The 18,713-nt window shown below is 40.0% G+C and overlaps 8 protein-coding genes across 8 annotated transcripts; 4 read left to right on the top strand and 4 right to left on the bottom strand.

Annotated features, from left to right (window-relative positions):
• Positions 1–55: 55 nt before the first annotated feature.
• Positions 56–774, bottom strand: ATC70_005223 (uncharacterized protein; the record flags this gene model as incomplete). The annotated part of the gene is made up of 2 exons (XM_064824520.1): positions 56–326; positions 389–774. 2 exons carry the CDS (start codon positions 772–774, stop codon positions 56–58), a joined length of 657 nt encoding a protein of 218 aa, XP_064677456.1.
• A 2,351-nt stretch (positions 775–3,125) lies between these two features.
• ATC70_005222 (uncharacterized protein) lies at positions 3,126–6,468 on the top strand (the record flags this gene model as incomplete). Its single annotated transcript, XM_064824519.1, has 7 exons — positions 3,126–3,254; positions 3,302–3,449; positions 3,502–4,506; positions 4,567–4,645; positions 4,712–5,097; positions 5,153–6,049; positions 6,116–6,468. 7 exons carry the CDS (start codon positions 3,126–3,128, stop codon positions 6,466–6,468), a joined length of 2,997 nt encoding a protein of 998 aa, XP_064677455.1.
• Positions 6,469–6,576: 108 nt separating this feature from the next.
• Positions 6,577–7,251, bottom strand: ATC70_005221 (uncharacterized protein; the record flags this gene model as incomplete). The annotated part of the gene is made up of 2 exons (XM_064824518.1): positions 6,577–7,076; positions 7,137–7,251. The coding sequence occupies 2 exons, from the start codon at positions 7,249–7,251 to the stop codon at positions 6,577–6,579; spliced, it is 615 nt and encodes a 204-aa protein (XP_064677454.1).
• A 278-nt stretch (positions 7,252–7,529) lies between these two features.
• Positions 7,530–8,762, top strand: ATC70_005220 (uncharacterized protein; the record flags this gene model as incomplete). The annotated part of the gene is made up of 1 exon (XM_064824517.1): positions 7,530–8,762. One exon carries the CDS (start codon positions 7,530–7,532, stop codon positions 8,760–8,762), a length of 1,233 nt encoding a protein of 410 aa, XP_064677453.1.
• Positions 8,763–8,918: 156 nt separating this feature from the next.
• ATC70_005219 (uncharacterized protein) lies at positions 8,919–10,846 on the bottom strand (the record flags this gene model as incomplete). Its single annotated transcript, XM_064824516.1, has 4 exons — positions 8,919–9,216; positions 9,296–9,849; positions 9,921–10,191; positions 10,254–10,846. 4 exons carry the CDS (start codon positions 10,844–10,846, stop codon positions 8,919–8,921), a joined length of 1,716 nt encoding a protein of 571 aa, XP_064677452.1.
• Positions 10,847–11,386: 540 nt separating this feature from the next.
• On the top strand, positions 11,387–12,348 carry ATC70_005218 (uncharacterized protein; the record flags this gene model as incomplete). Its single annotated transcript, XM_064824515.1, has 3 exons — positions 11,387–11,418; positions 11,468–11,926; positions 12,003–12,348. 3 exons carry the CDS (start codon positions 11,387–11,389, stop codon positions 12,346–12,348), a joined length of 837 nt encoding a protein of 278 aa, XP_064677451.1.
• A 697-nt stretch (positions 12,349–13,045) lies between these two features.
• ATC70_005217 (uncharacterized protein) lies at positions 13,046–14,591 on the bottom strand (the record flags this gene model as incomplete). Its single annotated transcript, XM_064824514.1, has 6 exons — positions 13,046–13,086; positions 13,152–13,531; positions 13,595–13,692; positions 13,748–14,003; positions 14,061–14,192; positions 14,242–14,591. The coding sequence occupies 6 exons, from the start codon at positions 14,589–14,591 to the stop codon at positions 13,046–13,048; spliced, it is 1,257 nt and encodes a 418-aa protein (XP_064677450.1).
• A 3,189-nt stretch (positions 14,592–17,780) lies between these two features.
• On the top strand, positions 17,781–18,122 carry ATC70_005216 (uncharacterized protein; the record flags this gene model as incomplete). Its single annotated transcript, XM_064824513.1, has 1 exon — positions 17,781–18,122. One exon carries the CDS (start codon positions 17,781–17,783, stop codon positions 18,120–18,122), a length of 342 nt encoding a protein of 113 aa, XP_064677449.1.
• Between the last annotated feature and the right edge of the window lie 591 nt (positions 18,123–18,713).

Here is an 18,713-nt window from a genome sequence, read left to right as displayed (position 1 = left end):
TCCGGAGGAGTCCTTTCTTTTTAGCCAAACATGAGAGTAAGTACTGGAGTTCCAGCTAATCATGACGAAGAACATGCAATTCTCGGAGTAACTTTTGGAATCTCTGAGTACCCATTGAGCTTTGCATGCACGGACGAAGGAGATTTGCGACAGTTTTGGAAACACCTTCTTTGCTAGTCAAAACGGCAGGGAATTCCATCTGAAGCTCCTGTGGCAATTGTCGCATAATGATGGGGTCGTGAGATTGCCATGAGTCTTCAAATCCAGGCTTTTTGCATCCAGTCACTGTACATTCGTATCTGCATGACAACAGATAGAAACAACAACTAAATTTTATATTAGCAATCAAGCCAACGTTTCAGCCTTTAACTACTCTACTCTTACTTACCTTGCAAGATCAACGATTCTTCTAGCATGCGAACCCTTGTTGAAACCTTTGCTTTTCAATGGAGATTTACACTTGGGGCATTCTAAAGACTTGGACCTGTGTGGAAGCAAGTGATGAGGTAGCCACAGAAATACTCGAGGTTGATATAGGCGTTTACTGGGTTCCTCTTTCGCCGGTATCTTCTTCAGCAGTGCAAAATAGGGATTAACTGGCTCCACCCAAAAAGTATTCCTGTCGTATTCAACAGGACGTCCGTCCTCATGCAAGCGGGCACAAAGAGATTCGAAAAAGTCTCTGTGCTGAGTGTTGAGAGGGAGATCTTGGACAGTATCATTGACTTCAGCCTCGTAGTTCTCTTTGTGGAATACATCCACTATGATCTGCATTCCGACAGTTCATCCAGTTACCAGATTTAGATATAAACTGTATGTACACTGGATTAGATGTACGATATCGATTTATACTATAAGAAGATATGGACTTCAGATACGCTAGTACTATAAGATTCATACTATATAAGATATAGGCTATAGATGGCACCACGGACATGGATGGCACTATAGACTTATACTTGTATTCCGACATTGACTACGGATGTTTACCATATCTGGTTAGGCACCAAGATTAATGCAATATGAGCTTGTTGCTTCAGATGTGCACTTTATGATCCACGCTATAAGACACATGCTTATATCCGTGATACTAGCTACAGATACTTTATGTACTACAGACTTGTACTATATATGAGACATGCTATAGACATGCATACGATATGCTATAGACATGCCATATATCCAGATACATGCTAAAGATGTATGCTCAGCGATATACACTCAGATATGTACTATTGATATAAACTAAGAAGACTGTTGTACCTATCGGATACATGCTACTAGATCGATATTAATTATCCTTATAGAAAGGATAGATCAGGGTACTTCGGATGAGAGTCCAATTATTCATCCAGACAGAGCTAAATCATGATTAGCTTGCTGGAGTTGTCTTTTAGCATGATTAGACATTAGTTGATCTGAGTTGACTTATTTGTCAATCTAATTAATAGAACTTTTATCCATTGTTATAGTATATAAGAAGGATCATCTACCTGCTGGCCAGTAGAGAGACTTCAGTTTTACTTTACACATGTCAGTTTGATAATAAAACATACCTTTATCAAGTTGACATTACTGTTTTTTTTTATTCTTTTTTTTCCGTGAATTTTAGTCTATCAAGCCTCAAATTCCACACTATTAGTAAAAGCACTCAATTGTACATCAACAACCATTTAAACATACTAAAGTAAAGATACACGCTTATATCGCACATCGTGTGAATGAATCACTCCTGATCACAGTGTATTCAATCACACCCATGATGGTCGTAATAAGAGATGTTATCTTTATCCAAATAAAATCAAATCAATAACAAGCATATTCAAATATGACAACTATGCCCTGCTGCCATAGTTGCACGATATCCCAGATAAAGGGTTCCATACTTCAATAACAAACATCGCACTTTAAGCCATCAAGGTTACATTAAATCATGCTATGACGATAGCTCACCCAAGCCCATCAAGGTTACTCAAATTGACCCTTATGACCAGTGCTCTTGCATTGATTACCACTTTAAATCAAACGTCAACAACATTTGCCAGATATCGCAATAGAAGAACCTATTGCTCTCTATCATCACTAATCCTACAAGCTAGTTGCAAACGTATAAATACTCTTCTTTTTTTTTTACTCAATTCCAGGATCTTCAGTTCATTTTATACACAAATAAAATACAGTTGATTTCTATTGTATTTTACTATTGCTTTATTTTTTTTTGTGAAATCTATTCAAACCTAATTTCATTGCAGTAGGGTAAAAATATGGGTAAAGTGTACATATCACCCTGTTGGGTATTATATATGAGGAAGTTATTCTGCTATTTACTGCTTCGGTTTGATTGAAAATGTATTCAACAGTATCTATGTATCATTCAGAACTTAGTTCAACTTTAAGATTTTCAAAGGCATCTGTTCCTCAATCTACAGAGCTCTTCAAAAACTTATCATCTACCTGCAAAAAGAATATTCGTAAATTACCCCTAGGGTAATATAGGGTAGTATTTCAAAAGGTTGCAGTAATGATTCTTCGTTGATTTTTTTTTTCCTTCATGAAATATATTTTTAGAGCAAAATTTTTTCCAAATTAGGAATTTGTAATTATATTTTGTCTCGCACTCGCGGCGCACAGTCTCGAGCTGCGAAATCGAAATTCTTTAATGTGATGATATTTTTCTACAAAACTCCATATCCAAAAGTATGATGGTGGTTTACATGACTACGATGGTATCTGATGAATTTCCTAATTTTTTTTTATAATTGTTTTTTATTCTTTCAAGTTGCTTGATTTCTGTTGCGTTCACATCTTCTACATTTGATGATGTTTTATGTCATTTTTGTTATTTTTTTGGTAAGCATCCCTCAAAGAAAATGCCCTTGCTTGAAATAAAGAGAAACGAAAAAATAAGATTGATTCATCGATCAATGGATTCAATCAAATGAATGTTCACTGCATTGTTTATGGTTCCAACGACGCTTGGCAAGAAAATGCTCAAGTGTGCTCTTCATCATCTACTACTTGATCAATGCAGTCACTGGTAGTTTATCTGAAAAATGTGCATTTAATCAAAAAAAAAAATATATATTCGGCACCCATCCTCTTTCACACTCTTTAAAATCGCACTCATGTCATTTCGTATGGATGATCACGATGAATTTGAAGACGACTGGGATGAGTTTACACCAAGTGCACAAGATACATTATATGAGAAATTAGAATCAATAGAGAACAACGCCGCAGCAGCTAAATTAGAGGTATGTTTACCTCATGAAAGAATTATGTCGTTATTAAATGAATCTAGAGGGACAATGAAATAGAGGATATGGATGGCGACTTCAACGTCTTTTTGGATGAACTGTTTGAGATTCCTTTCAAATTTAAAGAAAAGACAAAAAAGCAAACACCCCTTGGAGAAATCTGTGTCAACAAACAGCATAAAAATACTGTTGGTAAGAGTATCAATACAGGTTTGAAACAGGCCTGTATTAACACTTCGCATAGGCCCTGTTCAAAACAAAGAGAATACAGCAGATGAATGCTCGCTTGTATACGATTCGCAAGATGATAACATGTGGAGCAACGTCGACTTGGATCTACTATCAAATATAGAAACAGACTCAAAAAGTGCAATCAACAATCAAAAAGACATTGACACAGCTGATATACGCATACGTCCGTCATCCATATCACCTCCACTGCCAATGAAATATGAAAGCAGTTCGACTACTATGAAAGGATTCACAACAGCTTCCGGCAGAGCATTGAAACCAGTATCTGACCAAGCCAAGAGGATGGCATTAGCGCTATTCAACGAGGATGGGGAATGCAAAGAGGAAGGAAAAACTGCTGTGATGACTGGATTCTCAACTGCATCTGGAAGACCACTCAAGCCAGTTTCAGAAAAAGCACAAAAAGCAGCTTTCGCATTGTTTGAAGAGGCAGATGATGAGTTGAAAGAAAAGCCAATTGCCACTTATGGCGGGATCAAGACTGCCTCTGGCAAATCGTTAAACAAGCCAAGTAAAACCAGCATACAAGTAGCATCTCGATTGTTTGGAGACGAAAAGGCGCATGGATTGAAACGACCTAATGATCACCTTATTGACCCAGAACTTAAATATGAAAGTGTGTTGGACAAATACGGCGGATTTCGAACAGGAAACAGCAAGAAGCAGATTACCGTTTCGTCTCGTGCCAAAAAAGAAGCCATTTCCATGTTTGAAAAAGACTCCACTGTGCCTGATAGTCCTCAAAATGCATCGATTGTGCCCGATATCACTGCAGCATCGAAGCAAGCTGTACACAATACCCCAGTCAATGCACCAAGCGACGTAAAGCAATTTATACCTAATCAACTTGGACGCAACAAACGATTCAAGACATCTCAAAAGCAAAACAAGCCCTTCAAGTCACCCATCATTCGATCCAACATTGAGCTGACCAAAGCAGCCATTAGCAACAAGGGCAACTCTAGACTGAAAGGACAGCCAGTGTTTGATCTTACTCGTAAGTTGATTAATGTAGAATCTCGTATTATCAGCACACACTCATTGTTCGTTTTCATAGCTCCCACACACCGATACAAACTGTCATCGCTCGGCAAGCCCTTATCATACAGTAGAGAACAATTGATCTCAAAAAATATGTAAGTGCATAATAGCCACAGGGCATCTTTTTCATTGTTGATGAACTCGTTTTCTCTCTTGCATAGACCACATGCAATTATCGACATGACCATAGACAAAGCAGCACTGTACAAATTTCAAAATAGCTGGGGTTGGAAAGAGGCTCAGCATGATATGATTGATTCCAATTGTGTTCCCAGTCGATTGACAACTGCTTGGGTTCAAAATCATTATGCATTGATTGTGTGGAAGATTGCCTGTTTGATTCGATCCTACCCAGATCAGTTTATAGATCAGTGGCAGACCCAATCAGTACTCAATCAGTTGCTCTACAGATACGAACGTGAAGTGAATCTGGGCCAGAGACCAGTACTAAAGAAAATCTTGGAGCAAGATGATAATTCAGTCAAGCACATGGTTCTCGTAGTTGCAGATATTATTGAAACGGAAGCCTCGTCGTTTTACAATACGTGTAAGTTCTGAGTTGCTGAATCCGCAATTGGCTTTACTGAAACCTATTTGAATAGCAACAAAATATCGACTTGTTCTGTCTGATGGATGGTACACAGTACACTCGTGCATTGATCTGAGGATGGAGCATGCCATTACGAGACGCAGACTCAAAATTGGGCACAAATTATCGATCTGTGGTGCCCAAATTATTGGCGACAAAACTGCACAGTCACCACTCAGCATTAAAGCGAACGATACGTTGCTTTCCATCACATCAAATGGATGTTTACCAGCTCGGTGGGACGAAAAGCTGGGCTATCACAAGAGAAAGCTCATGATCAGGCCGCTCCCAACTATTTTTGACGATGGTGGCACGGTGACAGCGATCGATATCATTGTTTGCAGAAAGCTCCCTATACTGTACAGCGAGTCCTTGTCCAATGGTGCAACGATCACTCGAACAGCTAAAGAGGAAGAAGATGCTCTTCGCCGAATTGAGAGCTGTGATGGATTTAACGGGGTGCAGCGCCAACAAAGTTATGCGGTGCCAAACTTCAGAGTGAACCATAGATCCAGCAATGCCCCTCATTTAGATCGAACAGTGAGCGAACCAAAAAATCCTGAGGAAAGAAGAGTATCTGGCTTTTTCAAGGTGCGTATTTGTGATGCAGCTTCCCGCGGAAACGATCAACCCTGGGCTACACTACTATTATCAAACGCAAATGAGTTGAATCACATGGATATTGTGGAAGGAAATCGATTTAGAGTGTTCTTTGTGCAGCCTTATCATCCTAAAAACAAAAAGTACGCTGGACTGGATCTCAAGACAACCAGAATGACTCGATGGGAGCCAGTGCCGTCAACTACAGCCGCCAAAAAGACAGCATACGTTCCTCGATTTGTTACGCTGTGTGGTGATATCCGTCATCAAGACAGATTATCAGACTTTGATATGGTTGTCTATGTTTTACGTAAGTCTATAACAAGCCTTTTTTGGCTGATGAAATATGTAGCTAACAATTTTATGGGTTACCCAGAAACTGGATCGCCCACGATTGAAAACAAGAATGGTCGCAAACTGTGGCATCAAACGCTTTTAGTGACAGATCAAAGTCAAAGTGTCTGCCAGATTGAATTTCGCTTGCCATTGAACCATTTCCCTGATATCACTGGCCATGTCATTTCAGTTGCCAATGCTCGATTCGAAATGTATGATGGTAAATACGACATTACCTGTCTCAAAACTACAGACGAGTCTGAAGTCACCACCAAGCTGTCCTCATCAGCAGAGTATCTGCAAAAAAGTATGCATGAGCTTCGAGGCTGGGTTGAGCAGAACCATGATTGTATCAAATCAATTGAGGATCGAGTACAAAAAAGCGTTCGCTAATCACATCTAATCAAAAAGTAAATATAATTATATACATTGTAAATAAACACGCAATCTTCATTATCAACATTAAAAGACGTTTTATTATTAAACCAGTATTACAGATGTCTAGACAGTCTTTCCTCTGACATAAGTAGTTACAATTTTGCCAAAGTTTTCACCCTGAGTGCGAGCAATCTCCAGCTCCTTTTCAGTAGGCTGACGAGAGCCGTCACCGTTGGCTACAGTGCCAGCGCCATAAGCAGAACCACCAACCACTTCAGAGTTGTCGAATAAATGAGCGCTAGCAAAACCGAATGGAACGTAAATCATGCCATGATGAGCAAAATAGGTCACCGTGGTGAGAGCAGTGGTTTCTTGACCACCGTGTTGAGAGGCAGTACAGAAGAAAGTGCCAGTAAACTTTCCAGCAAGAGCACCCGTGGCCCATAGTTTACCTGTGGCATCCAAGAGGGCCTTTAACTGAGCAGGCATTGTACCAAAACGAGTGGGGATACCAAAGATGATACCATCAGCCTCGGTCAACTGATCTACAGTGATGATGGGAAGATCCGGCTTAGCTGGAGCGTGCATCTTTTGAAGAATGTCATCAGAGAGAGTTTCTTGGACTGTATAGATAAAAGCTTTGCTCAGTAACTGAGTACATGAATGGCACGTGTCTTAATTACCTTGGAACACCTTGACATTGACGCCTTGAGTTTCAAGACCCTTTTGGATCTCTACGGCCAACTTGTAAATGTGATGATAAAGAGTGTAAATAACAATGTAAACAGTTGCAGCCATACTGAATATAAATCTCTGATGCAGATTGAAAGAGAAAGAGGAAGAAGAGAATGCCAAACTTTTATTTTTGTAATGTCAATGTGTTTGTTTGTTTGATTTATATCCTGTTTTTTCCTGTATTTTTTGACGTTTTGATTTATTTGTTTACTCAATGATACTACAAAGGAGCATTTTTTTTTTTTTTTTTTTTTTTTAATCCATCATTTTGTCAAAGTCGAGCACAACTGTCAAGCTTATTTTTTTTTCCTTCTCTTTCATCTACTTTCTTAACAATTGCAATGGCAAAGCCAGTAGTCTACATTGTTCTGTACTCGTTATATCAGCATGTGTACAAGCTATCTCAATCCATTCAACAAGGTTTAGAAGAGAAGGGTGTTGAAGTCCATGTTTTTCAAGTAGCAGAGACGCTTTCTGATGAAATTCTGTCCAAGATGCAAGCACCTGTCAAACCTGATCTGCCCATCATGACCGTTGACAAGCTAGCAGAACCTGATGGCGTTATCTTTGGTCTTCCTACTCGCTTTGGCCTCTTCCCTGCACAGATCAAGACATTGCTCGATGCCAGTGGCGCTTTGTGGGCTAAAGGGGCTTTGGCTGGTAAATTTGCTGGTACTTTCTTCTCAACTGCCTCACAGCATGGGGGTCAAGAAACCACTGCGCTTACTGCTGTCACTTACTTTGCTCATCATGGTATGATGTACGTTCCATTTGGCTATGCCAATGTTGCTTTACAAAACAACAACGAGGTTATTGGTGGCTCTGCTTACGGTTCTGGTTCAATCAGTGGTGGCGATGGATCACGTCAGCCTACACACACTGAATTAGCCATTGCCAAGAATCAAGGTCAAAATTTTGGTGTGATTGTAAGTACCTTTGTCAAAGGTAGAGATGCTATTGAGGGTGCCGCTCCAGACATTAATAACAAGCTGGCCGACGGAAATGTCAATGGTACCACCGCTTCTGCTGACCCTGCTGCTACCACCACCAATGCTACTGGAACTGGAGCTGCTGCTGCTGCTGCTGCTGGAGCTGCAGGTGCTGCAGGTGCTGCAGGTACCGCTGGAGCCTCTTCTGCTGTAGGCAATGCTGCCCCTACGAACGCCATAGAAGGCGTCCCCAAGGATGCTGCAGGAAATACCTCTACTGCGCCTGCAGACATCACTTCAGATGCTAACAATGGACCTGCTACACCTGTTCATGGTACAACAAACGAGGGTAATGCAGCTCCTACCAATGCCATCGCCGGTACTCCTGCTGTTCCTGCTGGGAATGCTGCTACCACCACAGCCACTAATGATGCTTCGACTGCTCCAACTGGAGGCAAGACCACTACTACTGCAACTGAGCCAACGACAACTACAGCTGGCGACACTGCAAACACAACAGCAAATAACAACGCATCCAAGGTGGGTGCTTCTGCAGGCGCAGCTGCTGCAGGAACAGCAAGTGCAGTGCCCAACCAAGTCAAAGACAACAAGCCAAAGAAGAAAAAGAAGTGGTTCTGTTGCTAGGCAGCGTGGCTGTATAAACATGGCACTTTTTAGTTTAAGGCTTTGAATAAATATAGTTTATATATACAAATAATAATAATAAATGCAAAGAGTAAAATACATTATATATACATGCTGTGTGTGTGTGTGTGTGTGTGTGTGTGTGCGCAAGAAGCACTAATTGTTCTTTTTGCTGTCTTGAATTCTATTAATTGATAGTGACGAATTGAATGTACCGCTGACGGCTTTGATCATGAAATCCATGAATCGTTTTCCATATACAAATGGATGTACAGAAGAGATGGTGTCCTTGTCTTGCGTGATGCTCTTCCAAATGTGTTCTGATCGTTTGACAATGTTGTAAGGTGTTAAAATGTCGATAATGCCAACATAGTATAATTTGTCCGAGGGTCTATCTTCTTCATCGCTCGATCTAAAGCCTCCATCGTCAGCATAAAATATGCACCATCGACGTCTATTGTTATGCGAGAGAGAGTAAGGCGGGATCAGTATCTAATGTGGATCATAACACACACACACATTATTCGACGTACTCTTCAGAAGGGCTAGCAGGTAATTCTGACGTATCAATATGAACTGGATTGGCATTTCTCAGCGCTTTCCTTACGATCTCTGCCTTTTCAGTTTTAGTGCGTTTCACGGTAGATGATCGTCTCTCCATTTTATCAGTTCTGGGCGTGACCATATGTAGGCTTTGATCTCGAATACATTCCGTATTGCCCTTTTTAATGTCGTGTATCCCCACTAGCAAGCTGTAATCCATAATGTTCAATCGCTTCAAAATTTCCACATCTCTCTCCAGCTGTGTCAAAAAAAGGGCTCGTTTTGCTGACCCCAATTGAATTTGCTCGTTGTTCTTGACCCAATTCTGATCCTTCATCACTGCGTGTGGGTTCTTTCCTACTTCCTCGTCTGATGTGAGACGGCCAAACAGCGATCCCTTCAAATCAAATGTCTTGTGAATATCCTTGTTGGATGGCAACACATTGCCCATGACGACGAAATGGATTTTGCGGCCTCTAGGCAATTTAATGCGATGCAGGCCATAGAATCTACACAGTAGCGTGTTGGGATTATTGGCAACGTGCTACAAATCAAGTTTGTGTGGCATGAATTTCACTGCAATTATCATGCGCATCATTTATTGTGATTTCTTACCTCATAGTATTCTTTCAGTATTTTCCTCATAAACTTGTGCTCTCCATGGTGAATGGTCTTGATGATGAATCGATAATCTCTTGAATAGTAAAAGAAGCTGCCGCTCTTTCCGGGGGAGCCAATTTCGCTGAGGATATACTTGTTGGTGAGCGACATCATGTAATCTGCTGCATCCACATGAAACTTTTCTCTCAAATTTCTAAATACCCATGGCGCATAATCCTTGAATTTGAAATCATACTTTACACCAGGCGTTAATTCGTTTCCTGTACTACATGATATGCGAATGAGTAAATTTACCTATACTTATTGTGTTGTATCCCACAAACTTACATGTCAAAGACCAATTTGTGTGCTGCAGTAAAGTCATCCAGGGTCAACGGCCTTGCAATCTTTGCTGATACTCGACCCACTGCAATGCGAATACCAGTCAGCATATCATACATCATTTGGTAGTTGCGATGTCCCTCTGCTACTCTTGTCCCAATAGCGATAACAGTATCATCTTGTTCATCCTCGTCTCTGTCATCTGCATATGTCTTTTGTCGTCTAGCCAGCCGCCTTGCCTTGATCTCTTCTTCCAATACATGTTCTTCATCATTATCCAAATGCCCCAAGTCCATGAGTCTAACTGGGGAAGAAGGGGATTTTAACGTACGTTTCAAAGGGGTATTATTTTGTGCATCTTGTTGTATATCGATAAACAATGGAGGTGGCTTCTTGATGACCTTCTTTAGAATGACGGCAGTGGGCTGTGTTTTATTATCCGATACCACTGTAGGCTGGTGGTTGATATAAAGAGGATTCACCTCTGGCTGTTTGGTTGTTGAATCATTATCGTCGACGAATGAGGATGATGTGTACGAGGAAACCCTCTCTTTGGCGCTTGTCGGTGGCGGTGTTTGTGGTAGTATATCAATTGACATGCTATCGGATATAAATTACTTCTTTTTTCTAACAAGGTATAAAGAGAAAGAGAAAGAGAAAGAGAGAAAGGGTAATTTTTTAAAAAAGAAAAAGGGAAAGGGAACAGTGGAAAACGAGAGATTCAAAAGAAGTAATGCGGAGATTGCTTTGTTCAATCCAGTTGTTACATAATCGAGTAAAATTATATGCAATGACGTCTTTTTTTGGCACATTTTTCTATGCTATTTTAATCTTGTGCGAGTCTTGATGCAATAATGTGGTTATGTGCCTGATTGTCAGCATGGATATGCAAAAGAGGTTTTTAGCAGCAATGCAAATTCGATATTTCCCGACCAAAAATTGCTGTTTGGAAGGAATTAGGCATTGTAGTGGTAGTGTGAATTACAATCGTTGTGACTGTATACCAGCAAGTAGTCAATAATTACCATCTTGTAGAAAGCAATTGAGCTTTTTTTTTTTTTTTTTTTTTTTTTTTTTTTTTTTTTTTTTTTTTTTTCTATGCATCTTTTATCCTAACAAAATATAAAGGAATCCAAATCATGGTCCATGATAGCCAACCTTTGAAGAACTGGTAAAAGGAGTATTTTTGAATACTAGCGATCCATACTCATGATTCATAGGAACGGCGGAGCAAAGCCCTCTACTCGAAAGAGAAAGACTGTGGACGTCTCATTCCCTTTGAGCCAAAACCATGATCCTGCCAGACAAAAGAGAGCCAAGACATCAAACGCAAGCCAATTCCTGGTCGATGGATTCAGTCCAATGAATCACCTTCCTCGAATCGTTGCCAACAGACACAGCATTGCCTCTGTGAGCAGACTAGCGAGACGTAAATCAGTGGATGTCAAGGGTCTCATACTGCAATTGATTGATGAGATATATCCACCTCTGGTCTGTCCAGAATGTTGTCATGTGAGCACAGCACGCTCAGAAGCCGATCAACATTTAAAATCAAAACATTTCGGACAAAAGGTATTCAAATGTGTTTCCTCAGGCTGCACACAAGTATATTCATCTAAAGCCGGACTACGATATCATATGGAACATGCTCATAAAATAAGTCGCATAAGCGACATCAGGTAATTGCATTGGGTGATGAAATCAAATAGAGTTCCATCAACAAAGTAGATTGACCACCAGCTTAAAATTTGATAGCCAAAGTCCCTCCTCCAATAAGAAGGCAGATCGACAACAACAGGCCAGAACGACTTCGTCGCCATCATCAACTTCGATACAAAATGACACTAAAAAAAGTAAAAAGCCTCAATTGTCAGCACCGATGGAAAACAAGCTCAACGAAGTCTATCCCCTCACCACTTGTCCTGCATGCAGCGAGGAATTCATAAAAAAAACGCACGTTATCAAACATTTGGTGCAAGTCCATCATGGGGAGGAGCCGTACAAATGTGTGGTATCGGGTTGTAAGCGCTCAAGAACGTATGCGACAAGGGAAGGTCTGATCTATCATTTGAACAGCTATCATGATAACGCTCTGCATTGATAATCATGGGAAAAGATCGCTGCCTGTGCAAAGACACATGCGAAAATAAATCAACTGTATATTAAACATACGAGACAAGATAGTGTAAAGAACCACTCGTGGGAGGGTATTGGGCCAATGAGAGAGGTGTTGTACCTATAGGATAAGCTTTGATTTCCAAGATTTCATTTACAAAAGATGATAGAGCTAAATAATGTGATGGATATCATCGGCCAAGTGACAATGTAGTATCTCATATATTATCATATTTTTGTTTCGATCTATATCTCTCACAAGTAGCTTTACATTTTCAAGTTGGCTATACTGAATGAAGGTTGCGTAAACCTGTTTCGTATATATCAATTGCTTGTTGTTACGCCTGATTTGCCTCAGGTTGCCCAGAGCTGTAATACAGCAAGTAGATCAGTGCTACTTGATCCCATTTCTTGTAAATCCAACATGTATATAAGACAAACTCTTCAGAAGCATGCAATCAGAACTCTTCATGTCTGGTTTCTTGTCTGAAAATGCATAATGCGTCTACAGTAGATCGAAATTCTAAGGTTCAGGATCGCTGTTCTGTACATGTTCCCTGATCATCATTCGCTGGATCTGCTCTAATCATGACACATACACTCCCCATCTGACAGGTAATAATATAACACTTTATGTAGAGTAATAGGGTATAGTTAATGTAAGGGAAAGAAGTCTTATGAATTTAAGAGTAAAAAGAACCCAACAGTGAGTTGTTATGCATATCTATTTATTGTTCTTTAATAAAGGAGCCGACAATGAATGTGATAGTAGTTTTTTGCGAGACATACCAGATTTTCTACTTGTCAAAGTCCCAAAATCGAATCCAAGAAATCCATTTTCATAGCTCTTGGAATGCAACAGAGGTGCATGATAATGCGCTTTATTTAATTCCGCGCCTAGAGATGTCTCCCAGACCTTAAACATGGTGTCTGCTAGACCATCAAATCCTGATCGAGAGACCTTTCTGCTGGCCATTTCACATGAAAACTTTAGTGTAGTTAGCAGTGTGTGTCCTCTGCTCATACAGTAAATGACTCCTGCAATGAATGTGTCCCCTGCGCCAACTGTATCCACAACTTGAGCTTGAGCTAATGCTGATGAGTGTAGGATCTCCCCTTTAAACAAACAAGTAGCTCCCTGTGCTCCCCATGTACAGAATAAAATTGCTCTAATTTGGGAGGCAGTGTAAGTATGAGGTTTCTATCGTGCGGATAAGTAAAATTCGCTTTACCCAGGTTTACACCTTGCTTGAAAATCCTTCAAAAAATCTGTCGCTTCGTCGTAGCCACGCTTTTCTGCATAAAGTTTAGAGAAGAACACTACGTCGCCCTACATCAAACTTTGAGTATGTTATCGATCGACTTTTGCGCAATATAGTGTTTACTCTTGTTAATAGTATATCAATATGGGGTCGATCTGGCTTTTCCAACTCGACGGATATCGTCAATTCATTTCGCCACCCTTCGCGCTTTGCTTTGGCTTCAAGCCAGTCTATCTGAGCAGCAGTTTCGTATATATTTCTTCCTTCAAAGTGGACCCAAGAATAAGCGGGACGAGCATCGAATTCAAATGACATTGTTTTTGTGATGCTGCTCATTTCTACTTTGCGAGCAAATTCGTCTTTTGTGATGTCCTGCGTTCTGCGAGAACTATGGTTAGGATCCTAGCATGATGCACATCAATTCAAGAGTATTTACGTATTGGAAGATATGATTGTTCGTGAACCGGTGTCTTTACATTGAATAATATAGCATGAGGGTGTAGGTGACTTGCGGTAGAAGCATGATGAAGTTTTCACGCCTTTTGATTCCAATTGAGCTAGCAAGTTGCTGTATGAAAGTATTAGAATCAAGTTGCATATATAGATTTGAAATGTACCTGGATGATTCTTTTGGTCCAACGGCGGACATTATGAATGGATTCATTTTGGGAAATTGAGCCAATACCTCTGCCGTGTTGACACAATTTCCTCCTCTTCTCTGCTGTGTATGACTGGATCGAACTTTTGTATCTTCTCCTGGGTAATAATCAACGGTCATGATTGTATCCTGGTAAACTTGGCCGACAATGAGTACATTGACAGCTTTTGAATTCAGTGTGTCAGGCAGAGTAGGTGATAAGGGTTGGTCAAAGGAACTGGAGCGTGATGCTGAAATGGATGATCCTGAGGACGATTCATCAATGACAAGTCGACTGTTTTTAGAGCGTTTACTGAATGAAAAGACCATTTGAAATGTGGATGATGGTTAAAAGAAAGAAACTGAAAAAAGGAAAAGAATAAATTCTAAGTTTTTATCATATTTTTATCCCCACGTGTCGTCTCTCACAAGAGAAAAAAATGTCAATTTGTGTGCCTTGATGTCTCCCTTGAAATCAAGGAGGGCAGAAAAGTGGAAAGGAGGAGGCGAAAAGATCAAACGACAAAGCTATCAAGTATTCGGTTTGGCAGCATTTTCAGGCATGGTTCGCTTTCATTAAAGAAAAGCATCATGATGATAACAGTCAAATGTGTCCCGTCTGCTACTCGTATTGAAAATGATGGAGAGTCATCACATAGATCCAAAAAAAACAGTTTACATCATGTATAACACTATCTCATAGTCGATATCTAAATGCAATACATAGTAGTTCTAAAGCCAAGGTCATTCCTTTATGCTCATTTTCAGTGATCAAGTAGCTAATCGGCCATGCGGCGAAAGCTATATATATATATATGCATACGACAATGACACAGGACTATATGTACTCACATATGTATTCCACATGTTGGAAAAATATTAAATCCTCATTTGTATTACACCATAATGTAGAATCCAATTACCTTCAGCCCTTACTTGAACCGAAATCAGAAAAACTTTCCCTTACATTGCTTGCAGCATAAAACACTCCTTGACCCCCCCTTCAACCCAGCAACAACCTCAGTTTCACCATTCAACAAACAATCATTGATTCCAGTTCGTTACGTTACAACATAACAAATTCATGATGATGACGCCCTGTTATCCTGGTAATACATTTCAATGACCTCCTTCTATCCAAATAAACTTAGTCCATGAAGATTGTCCTACAGCCGTTTTCTTCACTTTTGCATCAACATGAAATCGGGCTCTGTCATGCGTGCCTTTGAATCAAGCCATCCATTCTTTGGAAGGACTTGAACACAGCACTAAGCACGATGTAAAGGCTCATGGTTAAAATGCAAATAATTAAATCATTCGATTGCTAGGTTATCCGTATTGTTTTACCGGTGATTGTTTAATATCAAGAGTTTGTTTTTGAATAAATTCGGATGTGTTTAATTGTAAAATTAGATTACTGGCCACGAGAATGGCTTCTCTGATTTCATAAAGTGTTGTAGTGCTGTTTTCACTTTCCTCTTCATGCTAATTAGACTGCATAGTGATCAAGTTACATAATAATCCAACGATTTGTTTGAATACACTGCAAGGTTGTATGTCGACAAATGTTACGAATTATTGTCGTGTTGACGACTCTACTATATTTGACCTTTGAGTTTTATTGTCTTTTATATTGAGATATAGATGGCTAAGATTACGCACAGTAATAGAAACGTTCGACTCATAAATATAATTGACTCGTATCGAGTCTCGAATGCAAACAAATATACTTGCCACTATTAGCGTTCGTGTTAAAGTGATAGTTAGATGGTGGCTGTGTTAATGTACTTAATACACTCCATGTATTCTCTCCTTGAAAATATGCATAAAAGCATGCCCCGTGTTTTAAAAAGCACTTCGTTCTTGAACGAGAGCTCAGCTTTGCCACTCAATTTTGTTTTATTTAACAGAGTGGTAGCCCTTCACGGATATTCAGTATGTCAGCAACGACTAGTATTGAGCCTATAAAAGAAATCAAACCACGTTAAGTTGTCAACTTTGGCATTCGAGGCAAGTTCTGATTCATATGACCGAGGCTTTTAAACCAGCAATTTATTCTAGAGATGACCCTTTGATCAAGCCAATTACCAGTTGATATTCACCGCTTCATATGATGTTGCTGCTTATTCGATTCATATGTTCATTGCGGCTATGTCACAAATTTGTATCTCTTCCAGTTTATCGTAAGCTCGTCTTTCATAACGTATTCTCCAAAGAAATACAAAGCATCATTGATGAACGCAATCGTTGTGAAGCTACCGCCGAGAATGGACTTGGTCTGCCAATTCATCAGAAAAGCTAAGACGTAAAATATCGGTGACTGTACAGCAGAGAGTAGCTCAAGTTCCCTGCTTCTGTAGCCAATACAGCATAGAAAATAAAGATGCAAATCAAACTTTCTATCATCACGATCGCAAAATGACTCACAGAGGAAGGTAGTCTGACATAACTGAGAAAAGAATGCTCATTTTCAACAAGAGTCGCAAGACAAGCATCGATTTCTGGAGAGATTTTGTGATTTTCCATTTTGTTCTGATTGTTAAAAAGGTCTAGTCATTAAAAGTTGCTCAAAGTCTCAAATGCCCTAACGCCAACAAGCATTTCAGCCACCACAGCTAGTTACTATGCTATGCTCTGTAAATTATGTCACCATGCAAAGATCAACAATGGCATCAACTTGGACATCTTCTGTGTTCTTTATACCGGCTTTGCACGGAGGGGAGGAACTCTGCTAACAAAAGTACAGCTGTATATCTTGGTGACAGAGGCGTGGGTTATCAATTGAGGTTTTAATGAATGGTCTTGTTGTTATGCTACAGCAAGAATCTTGGCCTCAAAATTTGAAGGCCAAGAAAGGAAAGCTCTTTATTAGAAATGCAAAGAGCACTTCTTTTGTAAATACCAATTTTAAATAATATACGTTGTTTCTATAGAGCAGAACTTATCATAAAGATTGAGATCCTCTACTTGGATGTCTTTTTGGGTGCTGCTAAAAGTGATGCTTTGTTGGTTATTTTCGCTCGAGAGTTTGTAAAATAATGAGTTTTGACGATGATTATCGTCAGTATTGTTGTTATTAGTTATTATCGCAAATTGTTCGCGCCATAACAACATAGAAAACGGTACCGAAACGCAACAACAAGAAAACTATGCCTTGGGCTTTCAAATTTCGTATATTAGCGTGTTAAGAACCAAAGGGTTGGATTTCCTTGTAAATGGCTATAATTCGACCAGCTTTTTGTAGCAGGAAATGTTTTTGAGTACCTCACTTTAGGACACTTCAGGCTCCTCCAACGCCTGTTCCATCCTTAGCACTATCATCCTAGTCCTCCTCCACTGCGTCCAATTCACCATACTTCCACAATGCGCTTTTAACATCCAAAGCGCTCGTTCAACAATTAACCAACATTGTCAATCAACTCACAGAACGCATATCCGTATTAGAGTCCACTATCAGTTGGCTCACGTCCATCAATAACGAACATATCCATACATTCATCACGAATCAACAGATACCTTATGACAAGCTTCTCACCCTTATTGAGTCATGTGTTCCTGAAGGGCCTCACTCCATTAGCGTCCACTCCAATGAATCCTAACTACGAGTTCCAAATTCTAAATGTTCCTATCAAAAAGCGACTACCTTCCTCCCACATGATGAGGCAACAACTACGGGACATAGGTTTGCCTTCCCATATGGCTGTTGATGTTCATTACCCGGCCGCCAACATCCTGAGCCTGATAGTGCGTAACAAACATTTTGTTCGCTGTCAGAACACCCTCCATGCCGCTCATCTTACCACAGTACCAGACTTTATCCCTCTAGATCCCGCCCATTCTGATCCATCATCAGTTCAATAACCTATCCACGGCTGATCGTACTGTAGAAATACAGTACGATCAGCCGTGCCCAGAAGATGTCCGTCCTGCGCCACAGCCCCCCTCAACAACAAATAAAACTAGCTCAATTCTTTCACCAAAAATCTTGGATCCTAGAGGATGATCTGAATGAAATGATCCACGCTGCTCATGCATAACTAGAAGAACCATCCATCTTCCTTTGACTACAGCTCCCATCTTTTGTTCCTGAATCATCTGCTCCCATATTTAGTCCACTGCTCTTACATTTACAATTACATTTAGTCCATTACCCCCATATTCATAATCAGCTTACAGCCTATATTTTTAGTCCAATGATCTTATTCAGTTCTCAGCTCTTCACTACCAACAGTACCCCTATATTTAGTCTTGAGCTCCTCTTCCCCACTTCGGGAACGTTCCCAGGACTTTAAACAAAGAAGTAAAATACATTTCCTTAAAAAGAGAAAAATCAGGACACCCTTTTGCTGTAGCGCCTCATAATAGAATAAAGACATAACAATTAAGGAAAGTAAAGATACCCAAATGAACGTAAACAAGCGAACTTCGAAATATGCTATGGCTTGAGCCTAA

The sequence above is a fragment of the Mucor velutinosus genome (assembly GCF_035048745.1).
Source record: "Mucor velutinosus strain NIH1002 chromosome Unknown tig00001542, whole genome shotgun sequence".
Taxonomy (NCBI): domain Eukaryota; kingdom Fungi; phylum Mucoromycota; class Mucoromycetes; order Mucorales; family Mucoraceae; genus Mucor; species Mucor velutinosus.
This window is presented reverse-complemented; position numbering and strand designations above follow the sequence as displayed.